Source organism: Manis javanica, chromosome 15 (genome assembly GCF_040802235.1).
Source record: "Manis javanica isolate MJ-LG chromosome 15, MJ_LKY, whole genome shotgun sequence".
NCBI classification, from domain to species: domain Eukaryota; kingdom Metazoa; phylum Chordata; class Mammalia; order Pholidota; family Manidae; genus Manis; species Manis javanica.
In genome coordinates, this window is record NC_133170.1 from 9932153 (window position 1) to 9952080 (window position 19928).

Here is a 19928-nt window from a genome sequence, read left to right on the forward strand (position 1 = left end):
GAATCCAAGTGGATAAGAGCACTGAGTAGAGAGGAGGGGCCTTAGAAGCACACAGGTAGCAGTTATAGAAAAATAATGCTCCTAGGAATGAATGAGGTCAATGCCCAGGAGAGGCACTCTTCAGAGTCTTGTTGGTGGAGGTAAAAAGAAGCAAGGTAGGGAGATCCGGAATTCCCCAAGATCAAAGAGAAGGATAGAAACATAATCTCGCTCCCATTGCCCCCACCACTGGAAACCAAGGTAAAAACACCGCACTTCACAACTCTGACAGGAGAGGGTGCTTTTGAGCTAAAGATTCTGTCAACCAGCTCATTTTGTCAACTTTGCCCAAGAAGTCTATAGATATAGTCATTCTTTGTCTATATGAACCTACTGTAAGATCAAATAGAATGGAGAATCAAAACATTTCCTTTAATGGAAATTCCTCTCTAGAAAGCAACAATGAAAGAGAAAAAATTGTAACATAAAAAAATTATAAATTATACTGAATTAAATATCTTCAAGTAACATTGGAATATGAAAAACACCTTGAAGCATACATTCAAAAACTTAGGTTAGAATTGGGCCAAGAACCCAAAGAAGTGAAATGAAAGTTGACTGGACTCAGGAAAGAAACAGAATAAAATGGTGGACTTTTATGTTTTTTGTTTAGAAATACACAGTGAATTACAAAGTGTCAAAGTGAGAAGAGATTTGAATGAAAGTGTAATCAACACCATTGAAGAAGGGCAGGGCAATGACACAAATGCCAGAGGGTCAGAGAGAAAGTGGTCAAAATGGAAGACAGGCAAAGAAGAGCCAGCATCTGAATAATTGGCGTACTCAGAGAAGGAAAACAAAGTGATGGAACAGAACTGATGTTTAAAATTACAATCCAAGAGAACATTCCGTAAATAAAAAATAACCTGAATTCTACATGGTGAAATTGTCCAGAATGGTGATCTCTAAGACATAGCATAACAGAACTGCTTTATATAGTATAAATTCAGAGGAGATAGGGATCAGGAGAGGGAGGCCCTGTGAAAGCACAAGGAGAGAAGAGGAAAGGAAAGATGCTCCCTGGTATGATGCCTGTGCAATTCCCAGTTTGCTTTGACCTGAACCATCCTTAAAGACGTTTGAAATTAATCTTGACTTTTCGTCTCAGTGCTTCTGGTCTTTTTTCAGAGTTTTACCCTAAACAAAAGTATTTTACTGTTCTCTGAAAATTTGCTAATATCTTGTTTGCATTCTCCACTGTCCAGGGCAGCATGTCTGCCCTCTAAGACACCTTTTTTATTATGTTTTTTATAATTCTCATATTTTCTCATGAACTTCATTCATCTTTGGATACCTTTATCAGTCTTTCAGCTGAGAGACATTAATTAATTTGCTTACTAAGCATTTATTGAGCAATTGCATGTTCTAGTCACCGAGAATAGACAGTGAGCTTAAATAAAGTCCTTAGTCCCAGGGAAGACAGACAATAATAAGGAAAAATTTCATCCTCCCCCTTTTGGGGGACACAGTCAGATAAAAAGAAAATGCATATACAATGTAATGTTAGATAATGCTCTGAAGAAAATGAAGAATGGCAATATGGAGAGTGAGGAAATAAGGGAGCGACATTTGTTTTTAGCTGACTGGACCAAAAAGCCTCTCTGACATTTGAGCAGAGATCTACATGCATCAAGGAAGACAGCCCTGGGGCAGAGTAAACTTGGCATGTGTGAGCACAAGCAGGACGGACTGTGTGGCTGAGGTCAGGTGAGAGAAGGGGACAGTAGTAGGAGAGAAGGTTGGAGAAGCCTGGATTTTAGAGTTTTGTAGCCCTATGATTTGAATTTTGATTGAATTTGAAAAGTGAATATGTGTCTTTATTTACATTATCTAAAATAGAAAAGAATATACCTCACAAGGATACATTAGTTGCTAAAAAGGTGCCAGTATGCACGTGTATTAGAATTATGCATGGATTTTAGATTGTTTTGTGAAAAATTTTAAAGTACCAATATAGAAAAGCATATTCAGGTTAAATAACTTGCCTAGGATCCATTAGTAATTTAGTTGCATTGCTAAAAATTAAAGCATAAGAAATTAGTCTTCCTATCTTTTCGACCACTTGATTATTTATTAGTCCAATGAACTAATGTTTTAGAAAAATTGTTACTGATGTAAGAATTTTGGTTCATCGATTTTTGTTAAAGTTAACACTTAGGTAGGGTGTCAGTCTTACAGATATTCTTCAGGCTAAGTAAACAAAATACTGAGTTTAAGATACAAGAAAAACCAGGAAAGAGCAACATCACGTGACTCTATCTATATGATGCACGGAGAAGGATACAACATTACTTATTTAGTATTCCTGACAAAAATCAGTATTTCCAGCTAATCATGAGGAATTATCAGGCAAGTACAAATTGTGGGCAGCGTAAAAGAACAGTTGATTTGAACTTTCAAAAGTATCAGTGCCATGAAAAACAGACTGAGAAACTGTTCCAGACTAAAGAGACATGACAACTACAATAGGTGATTGGGGATCAGAAAACTATTACCTACAGAAGACATTATTGGTGCAGTTGGTCAAATCTGAATATAGATTATACATTAGGTTGTAGTGTTGTATCTGTTTCCCAAATTTTGTAATTGTACTCTGGTGAAATAAGAGAATGTACTTGTTTATAGCAAATACATACTGAAGAATCGAGAATTGAGGTCATGATGTGATGTCTGGAAGTAACTCTCAAATAAAGACAGAGTATGTATGAAAAGAGAGAAGAAACAAAGGTGGCAGAATTTGTGAATGTAATAAATCTTGGCAGAGGGCATTATGAGTTCTTCGTATTCTTGCTAGTCTTCCCTTAAATTGCAAAGTACTTCAAAACAGAAAAGTTAGTAGTAATTAGCCAAGAAGGAAGATCATTTATTATATATAAGATGACACTTTAAACTCATACCATGATCTAACAACTAACAAGGAACTCCCCTTGGAGGTGTGTTATTATAGCTGAGTTCTATCAGAGTATAAATTTCTGACAAAAGTTCAATTAGATTCTATGAAGTCTTAACAAAAGAGCAAGAGAGAACACGTTTCTGGAATCTCCAAATGCGGAGACAGGACTGTCAAGCCTGGGAAAAAGTCCTGTGATCCAGGATCAGACAGAGGTTGATGCCAGATAGGAAATCCCAGCCTATGTAAAGGCCCTGGGGAAAAATAGAACTGGTGTCTTAAAGGGCGCCTTGGGGGCCATAGCGATATTGCACCTGACAATACGCACTGTGTCCTCCTCTTAGATCTTTTTTACTCAAATGACCTGGATTGTATTTTCCTAGTTTAGGGAAACTTTATTTCAATTGGAAGTTTTTGGCAAAGCACCATTTTTAAAAATATAGAAAGTAATTTTATAAGCATTGCTGCTAGACAGACCGATTCCTTCAAGTAAGTGATAACAGTTTTCTTTTCTCCTACTGTGGACAATTTTGGGCAGTAGAGCCAGATCTTTCTCTTTTAGAGAGAATAATGCCACTTACTGCTTGCTAATTCTGCTCCTGCACAGCTGGGGCTGGACATTGAGAGAAACGTGTTCTGTAGTTGTCAGGTCAGACCCCGGGGGACGGAGAAGGAGTCTGTCCAGGAGGAAACGGCGTTCCGTTCCTGGAGTTGCGTTCTGTGCCTGTCTTAGGGGCTCCCGTCTGTCACAGGGTGCACATGCACACCATTCACTGGTTTCTCCGGGACATCCTGTAGGCGGAGATGTCGGTGATAGTGTTTGAGGTGGTGGGGATGCTTGTCTTGGAAAGTGGCAGTTACAGAAGTTTTCCTCCCCTGGGTCCTCAGGTACAGGGCAGGCCACCCCGGTGTCACTGTGAGTTGTCCTCATCCCAGAGTCGGTTGGGGGTCAGAATCTAGCTCCCAGGCTGAGCCTGCTCACCATCCACTGTGGCTTTCAGTTGGTATTGTTGGCAGAGATTGGTAGGTTCAGAAGCAGCTTTTCATTTTTGTGCCGTAAAGGTGGTCCGTCCATTCAGAAAATTATCCAGGCGTACCAACGGGGAGGCACGGGAGCTGGCAGTGCCTTGGCTTTTACTGTAGTGAAACAGAAGATCTGATCTTCACAACTATCAATCCAGCACCTTTCATTGGCTGTGTACTCACTGAAGAAAGGAAATACTGTTTTCAAACAAATATATTCAGTCCCAGCAGGCTGCGTTGTTGAGTCCGTTTGCTTCGCCTGACACCCGTCGTTTGCTCATAGTGAGTTAAAATGCACAGGCACCATTCAGCCTGATTGATCTTTTGGGTTGAAGGATTATGTCACGCGGGGCTCCTGTTTGTCACATGTAGGGGTTAAGCAAATGCATATACTGGCTGATAAATCAGATATGTTAAATGTGCTTTCAGAAGTACATGCCGTTAAAAACACGACTGCCTCTTTACTCGTTATACTTACCGAATGGTATGCAGTCCAAGGAGTGATACTACCACCAGTTAACATTACTTCTTACAGCAGGCTGGGTATATTTGGCTTCACTAGAGAGTCATTTTGGTAAATTTAAATTGGGGACAAGTGTGAACACCACGTACATTCTCCTAATGGGCACGTAACACGTTAACTCTGAATAGTGGGAGTAGGTCGCAGCTCCCTTTGAACAGAGTGTGGCACTTGATGCACTCTGGAAATGGTGTGCATCTAATTTATTATTTAGTTATTCTGTCAATATCTTCCCACGTATCTGTTTGCTGTTTGAATGGAACAGATCCACATTTAAACCTCCAACGTGAGCAATGAATTCTTAACCACTCAGGAAATTTAGGCCTTGTTAGGGGGTCCAGGCCACAACTATCACTTCTTTCCATTGTTGACTCCCTGCCCTTGAATTCACCACGATTTGAAAAGATAATATCTCAGGAAACTGCTGAAAGACCCAACAAAAGCTGAATAGCTTCTTTATATCTTCTGATATTTTGCTTTTTTTTTTAACAACATCAAATTCTTGAGAGTTCTCACAGTTAAGCCCTGAAATATGGATGGACCTATTCCCAGCAGTAACCAGATAATCTCTTCCATTGGCATATATGCTACAATACTGAAAAAGGGAAAATCACTAAAAAAGTCAGTGGAGAATTCCATTTACTTTTAGGATTTTCTTTCCTTTGAGATTTCAGGTTTGGGGCTGAAGGGCCTTTGGTCTTAGAGAATAAGCAGCAGGTCACCACAACCACCTGAAATCGTGCCCTGGCCTAAAAGTATTTTGAATATACTGGGTGACTTGTGGCCCTGTGGGCCCAACCCAGGATGAAGAGGAGAGAAGGGGTGGTGAGAGGCACTTCGGATATGTGTATGTCCAGAGGCACCCCTGCCCCAGGAGATTTGGGGGCGAGAGTCAAATCGTGCTAATTCTCTGTCTAGTGGCAAAGAACGAGCTGCTCATTCTGTTTAACTTTTATTTTTTGCCTTGGCGGGGACCTCCCGTGATCCACCTTGAAATGCTCTTTCTGGCAGCATAGTTGTTAAAGAGGAGAAGGGACATGGAGATGGGCGGTAGAGCAGAAACATTTTTCAATACTGTTATATGGGTGGGAAAGGAAGAAAATATTTGCAGGCAAAAAAGCCTGCCAGAAAAACATTTCTTGCTTTATAAAATTAGGAGGTTAGTCTAAATGTGGTCTCTGTGGTTCCTTTCAGTTCAAAACTGTGATTCTTTGAAGATGAGTGTATAATTCTCACTCGCTCACTGAATCGTGTTCTTTTTAATGTGTATTGCAAAACACTCCTTTTAGCAAATATCCATGGAACATATTTCCTCGTTAATAGCCGTGATTCCTCTTTGTAAAGGCCCCAGCTAGACTACTTTAAAATACTGAGTGTGCCACAAAAAGAGCAAGCAAACAAAAAGGGACTTAGCTGGGTGCCAGGCGAGACTGGGAGGTTATGTATGTGGATGTGGGGAATGAGAAAGAACAGAAATAAGAACCATCATGTTGACTGTAAGCAGAGAGCAAGTTTCTTAGGTACAAGGCAGCTTCATTTTAAGGACTCTCCTGCATTCCTTCAGCTCCTTTTAAGTTTTCATTTGACTAAAGTCTTTTCAGGTCCTGTGAAGGATTTAAGTTTGCAGCAGAGTTCACAGTGCTCAGAAATGTTAGCAAGGTTTACTGGCCAGGAGAAGATACCACAATTACCACCCATCACTTGGAAATCTCTTTCAGTGATTTCTGGGCTTAGTTTTTCCCAACGCTACTTGGCCTCTTGAGATTGTCCTCTAGGTGGCGTTACTCTTCTCCCTGTCCTGCCTCATCTCTGTTTTCAGCAATGTCCCTTTGCTTCAGACTGGTTTGTCTTATCTCCACAAGCTATCTCGTTCCTCACACCTACCTCCTTCCCATATGCTGTTCCCTTCTGCCTACACCCTCTCTACATCCAGTTCATAAACTTCCATCAAGGAAGCTTTAGACTCAAAGGAGAGGCAGGGACACGTGTGCAGGCCCATCGTCAGTGATGTTTTCTCCATCCCTTCGTGTGTATGTGTGTATGTGTCAGATGGGCTTATTCTTCTCATAATGCTTGAGGTTCCTCCACTGATTTCTGAACGTCAGCAGCAATGGCAACCATCTCCCCAGAAGCCCTCGAGTTATTGCTTGCAGGTTGGGTTCCCCAGGAAGCGGACTCTGAGACAGAGATCAGCACGGAGGAGGTTTATTAGGTAGAGTTCTTGCATCACCATCAGTGTTATGGAAGGGAAACGGGGCGAAGAGGGTTGTGGTGACGTGTTAGTGGAAGCCTCTGGAGGCTGGGTTGGGCTGTGCTGCAGAGTTGCCCCCCACTGGGGCCAAGGGGCTGAGCCTTTGTGCCCCCGTGGGCTGCCCTGGGATGGGCGTGTGACCTTGCTTGAGGCGGCTCTCTTCAGGCGGCTCGGCCCACATGGAAGGTTGACGTGTGAGGGCTGTCTGTCCTCCAGGTAGTCTCCCAATCTGCAGGACCATCACCGGCACCCACCGAAGGGAACTTCCAGAAAAGTACCATGGGAAAACTGTAGGACAAGATTAAGATCTCATAGATAATGAGGAAGAAAATGAAGATGATGAAGATCTTACAGCAAATAGAGGTCGGGAGAAAAATAAAAACATTAAAGCATTTAAATGCATGACTTAAGTTCTAGATATGTGAAAAAAAAAAAAAAATTCTGAAGCTCTCTGTATCCAAGTGCCCCTGAACCACTGGCATCAGAATCCTGCTCTGGACAGCAAATCTTTTCTGGAATCTTCTTCTGCAGATATGAAGGGAGATTTCTGTGGCATTCTGATCTTCTGAATGTGGTTCTCCTACTAGCTTTGTGCTTTGTTGATTGCATTTCTAAGTCCTTTCTGGCTTAATGTATCATGTCTTTTACACTTGTATTTATTTATTTATTTATTTTTTGCTTAAGCTTTTATAAGTTTTAGGGAAAAAGTACCTGTGTAACTGTCCGGTTTTCTCTTAGTTACTGGTGGTGCCTAAGAGAACTTTTTCCCCCACTCTGGGCTTACTCTTCTTTATATCAAGAGAGTCTCAAACACACAAGCTCTGCTAGATCATGTTCTTTTTCAAATCAAAAGCATATTATAAAAGTAGGCAGAGAATAACTATGCAGTATGGCTACTTTATACTGAGTTTCTAGCATGTGCCAGGCCACACGCTTGGCAAAAGATTACTATATAAGGGTATCTATTATTTATATTCAACACCTAGCCCACCTCTAGATCTTTTGCATATTTTTATCTTTAATCCTCATCACACTCCAGCAGGTTAGGCGTTATGGTCACTATTTTGCCCAGGAAATAGACTCAGAGAGAGATTAAATATTTTGCATAAGACCCTCTAGCTTGTACCTTTCTCAGCCAAATTTTGAAGTTTCCTTTCTTTTTCACTTCTTTAAAACAAAACCTGCAACCCTGGTTGATGTTCTTTCTGATTTTACTTTCTGCAGAGATGACTTCATTGGCTAGGACTCTGTTTTCTACTTTTTCCAGGTTTCTCCAGAAAGTTTAGTACAAAACAGCAGGTGTTTTTCTGAAAGAGTTGAGATTGAATGTGAAGTTGTTTTACAGGCCAGATCAAAAAAGTTTTCTAAAATCAAGAATCCCCTCCTCAGGAATAGTTGTTTGGCTTTGTCTTAGAAACAAAGTTTCAATCGTAAGTCTTAGAAGTTTGACCACTTAAATGTCTCTTGAAGTTGGGTGTCCTCCTCACTCCCTGCAGTTGGTTTCGAACTGAGCTTTCTGACTTTAGTTTTGGCTCTTTGTCCACATTCCAACTTAAGGATTCTTCTGAGTCCCATCCTCCACCTCTTTGACTAGCTCTCATCATCCCTAAAGGATCACAGCCCAGTTCCTTAAGTTGGCACCTGTCGTCTTCATAATCTGCATTAGATTCCTCTAGCTCTGTCTCTTGGTGTTTCCCCAGTGAACAATTTTTCCTCTTAGACACATTTCAACGGACCACTTCTGTATCTCATACTTTCGTAACTTGCTTATCATTAGGGTGAGTGTAACTGACCTGTCTTATAAGTATGCATGCATTTGAAGGAAAAAATATGTAGAGATCCTAATATTTCAAATATGCATTCGTGCCTTTCTTTTGTTAATATCGTAAATATTTTTTTAAGTCTGCATTTCCTAGTAAACATACAACAGCCTCCCTGACTCTTTGAGTTACTACCTAGATAATGCAATACTAAAGATTCAATTGTATTGACTGGGAGAATCAAAGTGGGGAGAAAAATTAGGAAATTAGATTCTATTTCTGATTCTGTAGCTGACTTGTGCCATGGCTGATATACCATTGGAAACATATTTGGCTTTCAGAAATATCTATTGAATGAAATGTATTTGATGAATGAGTTTGTGTAAAGTACATGACTTATATAAGTATGTATGTACTTGAATGATAAAAATGTTTTCTCGACCATGACGTTCCAAATATATGATTGTTTCCCTTTTATCACTTATAAACTTTGAGTTTGGCTTTCCCACCTTCCAGTGAACAGAGATAATATGATAAATGCCAGTTAATGTTAAAATACTTCTTGGTATTTTGTTACTGCAACTTGTCTTAGTGGTGTTAATGATTAATGTTAAATCTGTTCAGTGGTCTCTGATGCACCATCTTAGCACAATATTGTGGTTCAATGATTCACTTGCTAACTGTATAGGTCAATAAATTTTGGAAGAATTTAATGTATATGATGCATACTAAGTCATGAAGTAACTCTATAAATTCCTCAGAATTCTCTTAATCAGGGGTTAGTCACATAAAGTTAGAATACATAAATTATTTTGTTATATTTTGTAATTAATTTGACTCAGTAGAGGCAGGAGACTGATTCTAGGTTTGTCTGTGTTTCTGTAGTTTGTGTCAGAAACAAAGGCATCATCTATAGTTTTGGAGGTTTTAGGTTCTCAAAGGTATTAGCCGCACAGCGGGTGAAACAGCTTAAGTGGGGAATTAATTCTTATTCTGTAAGCTATAAAGTGACTTTGAAATCTCTGGAGTTACCTAGGCATGATATGGATGACACCTGGCACCCAGGAAGAGCTACTAACATGACCAAATTAGTGGGACGTCAGCAGGACTTAGGGATGACCTCACAAATAATGAGAATGACTAAAGAGGACCTCGTTGTCCTTACCTTCTCTCTAACCCACTTATTTCCTCTAATTTTAAAAATTGTTTGAACCTCTGAATCTGATGCCTCCAGTGTTCATGCACTGGGTGTCAGTTCCCCAGGTCTCTCAATTTCTGATGAAGAGCCCACCAGTGACCTATAATAAAGGGCATTGTTGGAACGCAAACATAGACTTGTAGACTCTTAGCATACAAAGAGGTTGTAGAAATCATGTACACAATGTAAGAACTTCAAATCTTCACATAACCCCCATTACAAATGGTCATCTAGGATCCCTTGAACACCTGGGTGACCAAGATTCTGTTGCTACAAGAGCAGGTCCTTATTTCCAAAAGCACCAAGGACCAGCTCTTTTTTGTCATCCTAAACATTCCTTCCTCTGACTTCCAACAGGCAGCCCTACTTTTGTTTCCTGGAGCCGCGTGAAATCTAACATCACTAACGCATGTCAGTTCTGGGTTTGGAAATGGCCAGCACATCACTTGAGTGCCTCCTCCTCCGTTTGTAATCATCTGCAGTTGCTTCAGCAGCTCCTTCTTATGATTCTGGTATCTCTGATCACTGGTTTGACCGTCACAGAGGCCAAGGACAGTTATTTTCTCATTCCTTCTGAACACTTTACTTCTGTAAAGCAGTCTAGGCGAAAATGAATGTTTTTGATAATGATGACATAGAATTGATGCCTACTGAATTAAACGCAACTAAAGTTTTAATCTGTGCTGTTACATCACATATCCCCCTTCATATATTTGAGTTGATTTTATTTGGACCTAAGTACAAGGCATTTTATGTTTTGGTTTTACCATTAGTTTTCCAACTGTCAATGTTGTTTTGGGATTTGATGTAATCATTCGCTATATCTATTATCCTTCCTTATTTCATGTTATCTTTGCAATGGAGAAACATGCTGTCTCTGACTTTACCAGTTACTGACAGAAAATACTTATCTGGTTAAGGTTACAGCAGAGCAGCAAGGGATAGAGGCCCTACTGTACTTTAACAATGGTCAATTTACTAGTACTCTTTGGCTAAAATCATTTAGCTAAAATCATACCTATGACACTACATTATTCAATGTATATCGGTAATGTGATAAATTAGAGAAGTGCTTGCTTTTGGTGTGGTGGTGAGGGAGAATGTAGAGGGGATTAACTGGGAAAGGGCAAAAAGTGGGCTTTCTGGGTTAATGGGCATGTTCGGTTTCTGGAGGACATGTGGCTTATATGGGTGTATGCCCTTCCTGGGCCAAACTGCTGAAACCTTTCATTTAAGATCTGTGCATTTCACTGTATTTAAATTACATCTCAATTATAAAAATAGCATGTAATTTGTTTATTGCTTGCATTACCAGCTGTTAAGAATTTAATACCAGTTTTGCAGTTAAAATCTTGTGCTTTGGAATACCAAAATGACTCTGTCAGTATTTGACAGAGATGAAGTCCAAAATGAGATGTAGAACTCTACTGTTTTGTGTGAATTGCTTTTTCAATTCATCCTTTCACTAATACTTCTTAAGGGTGTGGGATGGGAAATAATTTTCTTCTAACCAATCTACTTAATATTCAGAAAAAGCAGGATAATAGCATTACTAGTTTTTAGTAACATGTTTTCAATAGCTTTTGCTTTGTTCTATTTCTAAGCTTTTGCAAAGTTGGAATCTGAAATGGGTTATCAACATACTGTATTCAATGATTGTTTATTTAAAATGAAGAAAATTAGGTGTCATATTACTGCTTTGCCCATTGACTATTCTTTTGGAATTATGTGTCAATCATGCCATAGTATAAGGAATTATGAGCTATGATTATATGATGGAACCACATATTTATTAGTGAGTTGGTGACCACTATACCAGAACAAAATGAAATGGAGAAGAGCTGTGTTTCAGAGGTGTAGAGAAAGCATGCACATGTCCTCTACTTTTCACTTTGAAGTAATACATTACAATTATATGGTATTTTTTATTCTTCATGACTTTTTTTGCACTATCATACAGTTTTACTCTCACAAGGAATGGGAATGTATTTTATTAGGATTAAGATTGTGCACCCAGATGGTGAAGTAATTTGAGAAAGATCACATCAATCTAAACTTCATTCCATTCAAAGTCTAGCTCGAAACTGTGACTCTTCTGCGAAGCTGCCCTGCGCTCTTCTCACCCTAAGATAGTTTTCCCAATTAAAAAGAATTGCTCAGAAATTTGTGTACTGCCCATGATATGGTATCACTATCTCATCTGCATCTGTCTTTGTTCTGAAATTTTTTATGGATATGTTTTATATTTTCCTAGCCATACAGTAAATTCTTCTCCTATGGCCTCCCACCTGCAGTGTTCCTAGTAGATAGCCAGATGGACATTGGTTACTTAGTACTTTACGAGCAGGGGCTGACCTTGAAAGTAAATTGTGTCATATAAACAAAATGCTGCGAGTCATGTGTAGCCCATCATATATAGTGAAAACTGGTGGGGTAAGTTCACTGGAGAATAGTGTGAGCAAATTCATTATATGATTAAGAGTAATTCCACATTTCTAGTCAACAGTTTTAATTGTAATTTTTTTCTTTCTGCATTTGTTAGGTTTTTTGAGTTCTAGTATAAAATCTTTAGAAACTTGTAAGTTGCTGGTCTATTAGTGAAGCAACGTGGTGGGGAATAAAAGCTGCCTGTTGACATCAGTTGACCTGAATCTGAGGCTTTGCCACTTTCTGATTGAGTAAAGTGGGGTGGGTCCCACCACCCCTCACCCTACTGGGAAGGATGTGTGTGACCTAACCAAGTATATGGGATGTGAAATGCCCTTAATAAAGGCAGATTATGTGATTTCTCTTATCTCCTTGGTATCTATTTTACTACCTTTTTCTAAGTTTTTAAGTAACATGAAATTATATATGCTTTTTGGAAAAATTTAGGAAAATATAAAGGAAAGGAAGCAAACATTGACCTTGATGAAAGATGGGATATTTTTAATGAGATCCAGTTTTTTATATAAACCTTATAAAAAAAAGTCATTTTCATTTTTAATAATTCATTGGTTCATCTAATCTCTTTTTCTTTAATTAATGCATTCACCTAACAAACACTGATTGAATGGCTGCTACCTGTCAGACACTATTCCAGGTGTTGGAGTGGAGACAGATCAGCAAACCAGGCAGAACCCTGTCTTCATGAAGCTTATGTTCTTTTTGAAGGGGGTACAAAAACCAGAACAATAAATACACTGTATGATAAGAAATGGTGATAATACTGTGACTGACATGTGAAACAGGTGCACGGATGTGAATGAAGGTCAGAGACAGTGGCCAGTAGTGGTCTATCTGAGGAGGTGACATTGTACCAGAAATCAGAAAGGAGTGAAGGAGCAAGTCAGATGACCATCTGGGCAAGAGAACTCCAGGGAAAGGAACAGCAAGTTCCTTGCAGGTTCAGCACAAGGAGTTAAAAACCCCCTATGGACTGGCTGTCTTGCTTCCAAAATTCTGTGATCTAACTTTGAATTGGGAGTGCTGGTTATCTGTTGTCTTAGAGAGTTAAATCTTGATCTTCAATTTAATCCAGGTTGGTACCATGTTAGCTATCACTCTGCTTATATCACTAGTTTAATTCAGGCTTTGATCTTTTATTCACATTCTTTTCTTTGCATACACAGAGTCCTTTTATAACCTAGACCCTCAACCATTGGGAGGAGGCACTGCTCCAGAGAATGTTGGAAATAGTAAACTGTTCCAGTTCTAGAGAGTGGAGGCGTGTTTCAGCAAGTAGAGGTTTTATAAGGAGCTGCTGAGCAGTAATGGGAAGTAGGACGATTTCTTGAGTCATGTCTTTATGGCTTAACATCATTCTGTTTCAAATGAATTATTATAGCAGCAGATGCATTTATTCAAATCCAACTATAAAAAATTATGTTTTCAGGGAAGTAGGAATGGTGCTTGGATTACCCATTTTTGGCTTCTATTATAAAACATTGAGCTGACTTTCGTAGTCACAGAACAATTAAAGTGCTGTGAACAATTATTCACAGAACTCTTCTAATCAGACGTGTCTATTATCTCATATATGTGAGAAACTTTGAGAAATGTCTACCTGAAATTTTTAAAATTCAGGTTATCACTTTTATTCTTATGTTATCACACTTTATTCTTATTCTCATGAGAGAACAGTATTTCTAATAGAAAAAGAACAGATAAAGTTGACTTTAAATAAAATAAATACCAACAGATCCAAGGTAAATTTCAGTCGATTCCATTACATCCCTTACACCTTCTATAAATCTATGTAACTCTTGATGATTTTGGACCCAACAATGATCACCAGCAGTAAAATGACTTCTGAATAGGGAAAATTTAAATTATGGTCAGCACAGCATTAGTGTTATGGAAGTTCCTTACTGCTTTTCACTTCTCTGGAATTGGTAATGGAACTTGGCTTATTGGAACCATCAAAGAAACAGCACTGTATTCCCAGTCTCTACCCAGTCGCCGTTCCCAATATGTGTTTAGTGTACACATCTTTCTTTTGCATTTTTCTCTTGAAGGAATTAAGATTAGTAAAAATAATTGTACAATCATGTAATGAAAGAACCTGAATAGTCCATCTATGTTTGTTTCTAAGCAACTCCTTCTTAATTTTGCTTAACAAAGGTGGCTCCCATCTTTTCAAACTATCTCAACACACTATATACATAAATGGAAATTCTGGCTTCTGGTTTAATATAGGAAGACTTAGAAAAGCTGAATTTCTAGGGATTAATTTGTTCAGAGGATTTATATGATAATACAGTAGCCTTTCCACTGAGAATTTTTTGGTACTATTAGCTAATTATGGTTCAGAAGATAACTAGTAAGATGTTTTCTTTTGCAGTTGAGGATCGATCACCCCTGACTTATTGCAACAGTCTAGAATTAGAAATTTTTCTGTGGAAAGTGGATACCAGGAGCCTAGCACGTCTGTGATTTATGTGCCACCTGACTTATGCTATTCAAGCTATAATAGTTCACAGTGTAAGCCTTTCTCATCACCACCATGCATCTCCAGAAAATATAGCATCTTTTAATTTGAGACCTCTGAGTTGGCCATACATGGAGATGTACAGAGGGCTTTGTGGCAGGCCCAAGCCACAGGCATCTAAGATGCGGTAGAACTCAAATGAGCCCTCCCATGTCATTGACAACATGTGTTACATATTATTATGGTTCTGGCCTCTAGATTTTAATTTCCTGGTGACAGGGTCTGTGTTTGGGGAAAAGAATTGTCTGGGCTAACATTCTGTTTAATAATCATTCACATTAGATGATTATTTTCCATGCAAATCTAAATAAGATGCAGACACTGTGGGTGCCAAGAGTGTCTGTGGGAAGTGGGTAAAAATAACAAAGGAAGCTGTTCTGTGTTAGTGGGAAGACAGCATCTCTTGGAGCCTAACACATGTACATACTGGAATCAGGACGCGGATAAATGACCTGGTTGAACATTGGTGACCCAAAACCATTTGCCAACAACCAGATGTGCCTTACTGCAGTCCATGCAGCGCACAGTGTGGGGATTTGGAAATAGTCAACTGGCTGTGATTGCTGGAGAACCACGGACTGTCTCAGACCCTTTGTCTCAACCTCGTCCGAACTTGGAACTGACATTGCATATGTTTTTTTTTCTTATCTTCCCCGAACCCCCATTTTTGTTTTTGTTTTTTTGTTTTGTTTTATGCCAGCAGTGGTATAAAAGGTTCTAGACTTTCAGAAGGAAAACCAGAGAAAAAGCATTATTTCTTTGCCTACTCAAAACTGTACGCTTTGAGTACCACTCTCTTTTATGTATACTAATTTCATATATAGGTAAGAGAATGTATTTTAAAAGGCATTTCACTTTTCACTGTGTACAAATAATAGTAGTTACCAGTGGCTTGATGGTAATTGTGGTCGGTCTGCATAGGACCATCAGGATTCTTTACAGTGATACTTTAAAAATTTTCCTTTTCTTTATGTGTTTGCCTTCCTATCCTGTAGGTATTTCTGTAGTTTGTATTCTTTAGAACTGAGAGTTTTATCTCATCCCATCTTATTTCTCTTTCTCCCCGCAACACTTGGGGAGAGGAGAATTCTTTACCAGATTCTTAGGCTTGTGCTTGAGGCAAAGCTCCATGAACATGCATGAAGCAAAGACCCGTCTTCTGAAAGGAAAACAGACAGTTGTTTTGAATCTGTTGCCTGTTGTAGGGATTTAGAAGCGAGAGACAGCGCTCAGGCTGGAGGAAGTAAATAGTGGCAGCGCCGGCTGGGTCCTTTGGCTTGGCTGCTGTGGTCAGGGGGAGGGACGGGAGATGGGCTGTTTTACTGGACAAACGAGTGACGGGCCAAACTCAGGAGAAGCTGCAGAAGGGGTGTCATCCCTCATTGAAAACGACTGTGTTTGTCATTAATGTGTTTTCATAGTTACCTTAAATGTAATTGCTTTTTGTGGATTTTGAGTGATGACTTTCTGTTCAACTCGGATGAAGGAATGGGTGGTGTATGGGCTGATGCACGCTTCTTTCCCAGAGAACACTTTCTTCTTCAAATGAAGTTGTACAATCCTCCCGACAAACTCTTTTCAAAAGCGCTGTGAAAGGTACACAAGCTGGAAAGTCCTTGGTTTGAGGGTAGGATTAGGACCCTATCGACCATTCAGATGTCTTCACGTCATCTTTGTATCCTCCCTTGCAACTCATTTGAGCGCATCGATCAAAAACCTTGCCTTCTCACGATTGTGACAGTTAGGGCCTGAGTCGGTGTGAGAGCACAGGGACTCCCTGTGCTCCAGGAGGACCTGATTGGGTGCCTCACCTTCGGTGCGCTGTGGACGGGCGCTTTCGGAGAGAAGTGAACTTTCATTTTCAAAGTGGGTCATTTTGAAATGTGTCCGCAGTATCTGTATCTGCAAGGGAAGAGCTACGCAATGCGGACCCGATTCCTACCCTGCCCCTCTCCCCGTCCTGTTTCCAGTGTGGGCATCTCCAGCTGGGTAGAACCGCACTTGCCCCACCAGGCGTGTGTGTTGACGTAAGGACCTCTCTTGTGCCAGGAAACAATGTCATGAGGACCATCCACGGCGTGGGGGAGATGATGACCCAGATGGTGCTCAGCAGAGGCTCCATCTTCCCCATGAGTGTGCCCGACGTGCAGCCCAGCGCCCATCCCAGCAAGCACAGCAGCTCTGCCGAGCACGAGGACGTGACCGTGATGGACACCAAACTGAAGATTATCGAGATTTTGCAGGTATGTTGTCTAACGGAAGGGAAGTGACAAAGAGCTAGTTGTCCTAAGTGGTTTAACTTCTTACCCTCTTTGTTCCAAATCACGGTGTAAACATTCTGAACTACTGGTGATCTGATTTTATTTCTTTAAGTCAGTGACAAGCCTCATAAGAAATCTCATACGGACACGAGAAGGATTTCAGAGCAGGCAAAGTAAAGATTGAATTCCAGCTCTTTTCCTATTTTTAATTGCATCTGACATACGATCCTATGTATCTAGGTTTTCATTGTAGCAAGAAACTGGGAGTTTTATTCATTATGAACAAAAATGGTAATAATTGGTTTTAGTATTTTATTTATATATAAATTACTTATATTTTTGTATTATAATATTGATATTATAAAGACTGTCTCTTTTTGTGGTTTTGTTTCTAAGAGGTTAGGACTAATATATATTCTAAAAAATTAACCTAGTCTAATACCTAGCTCTGAATTTAGAGGAGATAAATTATTACTTTGTGCTTACTGGTTTAGTGAATAAAATCCCCCATTACTGTAGCTATAAATTCTTGGCATTTTTAAATTTATTTTAAAGTTTGAAAAGTAGTTTTATGATACTTTAATTATAGCACTTATTACAGATTCTGAGAATGGAGCCTGGAGTTTTCAAGGATCCATTAAGATTCCGGATACAGTTTACTAAGTCTCTCATCATAATTTAACATAGGTTGAGCTACTAGAAGTGGGTTAGTAATCCTGGAAGGGTCTGTACATTTGTAATTGAAGTAATTAGATTTATAATCGTAAAAGATTTCACAGTTCCTTCAAGAATTCCCAAGGCTAAATCCTGAGAAATACTGGCAGGCTTCCCAACAGTGTTCATGACCCTGAAAAATGACCTGGTTTTCCTGTTCTTAAACCGAGAAAGGTAGCGATCAGCTGACCCGTGGACCTAAGGAGCCCACAGCCTAACAGCATCCCACTCGGGCCAGCCGCTAAAGCGGGTGCCCTCGTTTCAGCCACAGGTACAGAAAGTCAGCATTTTAAAAAAACCATCTGTATCAGCTAAAGAGTGAGGAGCTGGAGACACCGAGGCAGCGCAGTTCAGGGCTGACTCATCTTTGCTCCCCCTCTTGGGCTCTCGATGTATTTTTTTCTGAACCTCTGTTCCCACTCATTTTGTGTTCGGGATCTGGTCTGATTCACGATGTCTGTGCTCCTGCGTACCGCTCTTGAGTGTGTTTCTTTCTTAGAACATCTCAGAAATGTCTCTGTAGCCACGTTCCTTAGGCCTGTCTCCCTCCCGCTTCCTGCCGGCTTCTCCTGCTCTCAATCTTCCTTTGTTTTTCCCATCATTTTGAGTATCTCTCTCTCTCAGCCTTTTTATTTCTCTCCCTCATTTTCTCCTTCTGTCTTTGGCCCTCTCTCAACTCTCTTTCTCTGCTTTTGTGCTTAGCCTTTCCCTCCACCCTTTTTCTGTATATTTCTCATGATTAAATATACTAGAGGATGAAAGGTTTCATTTTGGTCATACTTATAAAATAGAAATCTTCGTGTACTCATCTTTAAAGGTTAGTACGTCTTTCATGAATTTGTGTTTTGTTAATTTGTTCTGTACGTAGGTTAAACAAAACAGAACCTTCCTTTTTTTAATCACCTGGGGTCTGGCTTCTGTTCCACCCTTCCGCTCAGGGCTGCCACAGCTAATGGCACTTTCTCTGCCCTCTTTTCCCACGATCTGTCTGCTGCCTGAAAATCCCGTTATTGACTAGAATGAGTTCACCAGTATTGCTGCAGCGCTTGGCGCATGTTAGTAAAGGAGGCTCTTTGGTGTGTTTTCCCCCCTCTAGATTATGAGCTCTTCAGAGGCAGGTCTTGTGTCCCTGGCACCTGTTTTGTACCCTTGGCATCTTTCTCAGAGCCTGGCTTAACAAGTGTTTGTCAAAGTTAAGGGAGTGCTGCTGACATGGAGCGCATTTGTTGCCCATAAGGAGCACGAAGGTCTGGCAGAGGAGAGAGACAGGGACGGAGAGGCGAGTCACCTTGAGTCCTATATAGGTGTAAATAATGTGTTGAGTGAGCAAAAAGGAAAATAAAAAGTTGAGAGAGGTTCATTTAAAAAGGGATTTAAACTGGAGGATATGTCAAAAGCTGGTTATTATGGGATGGCTATTCCAGGTAAAGTGAACACTGAACAAATGTGAGAAGGTGAGAGAGAAGCTGCAGGTGAATCCATGTGGTGACGCTGGCACAGAGCAGTGAGAGAGAGAATGAGGGAACCGGACAGGGGGCGCTCTCCAGGGTGGTGTAGATAGTGAGGGATAAGGTTAGATTGTGCCGTTTTCTTAAAAGTCATGTGACCATTGTTGTTTATTGTCCAAATGAGAGTGTAGGGGGCGCTCACAATGATTATGCTGGGAGAAAAGGTTACCCAGGGCTCTCCCAGGCAAACCTGAGGGGCGGAGGGCAGCCCCGTGTAAACCACTTCTTCCTTGGGAAGTCCCTTCTCGACTCCGAAATCTGTCGCATATACTTTTCTTTCTTGGGTCTCCATTGGATTCTATACCACATGGGGAAGCCCTTGATAATTTCCTAATTATGTTAACAATGCTGTATTTTGTTTTACCAACTCGATTCTTGGTGTCTTGAGGGTGTTTGCATTCTTCATAGTGCCTAGCCCAGACTGGGACCTTAGTTTCTGCCAATGCATCTGTTAAGGAGAACAAAGGTGCCACAAACCCAGGCTGCAACCGGCACCAGGGAAGCAAATCCATGGTAAACCTGATGCTATTATTCCAGCTGCCCTTTTGTAGCCCCGATCCAGGAATGTGTGGTAGAGCCAAAATCCACCCTATTGTAGCTGAAACCTTAGCCTTTCTGTGCATGAACGAGGGCCAGAGACCTTCAGTGGTCTCCTCCCAGAGATAATGGACACTCTGTTAAGTGCTCAGTGGAATTGTGTCATCATTACCTCTTCATCCAGATCTAAAGGGTACCTCAACCTGGAATGCTGGGAGATAATCATGGGGAACCAGGTGTTCTTTCCAAACACTGCTT

The 19928-nt window shown here is 40.2% G+C and overlaps 1 protein-coding gene across 4 annotated transcripts in view; it reads left to right on the forward strand.

Annotated features, from left to right (window-relative positions):
- Window positions 1-19928, forward strand: part of ITPR2 (inositol 1,4,5-trisphosphate receptor type 2) — a 417532-nt gene that overhangs the window by 137822 nt on the left and 259782 nt on the right. For all 4 annotated transcript variants that reach the window (XM_073223365.1, XM_073223364.1, XM_073223362.1 and 1 more), the window contains exon 22: window positions 16700-16893. In XM_073223365.1, coding sequence (XP_073079466.1) covers window positions 16700-16893 — 194 coding nt within the window. The remainder of the gene's footprint in view (window positions 1-16699; window positions 16894-19928) is intronic.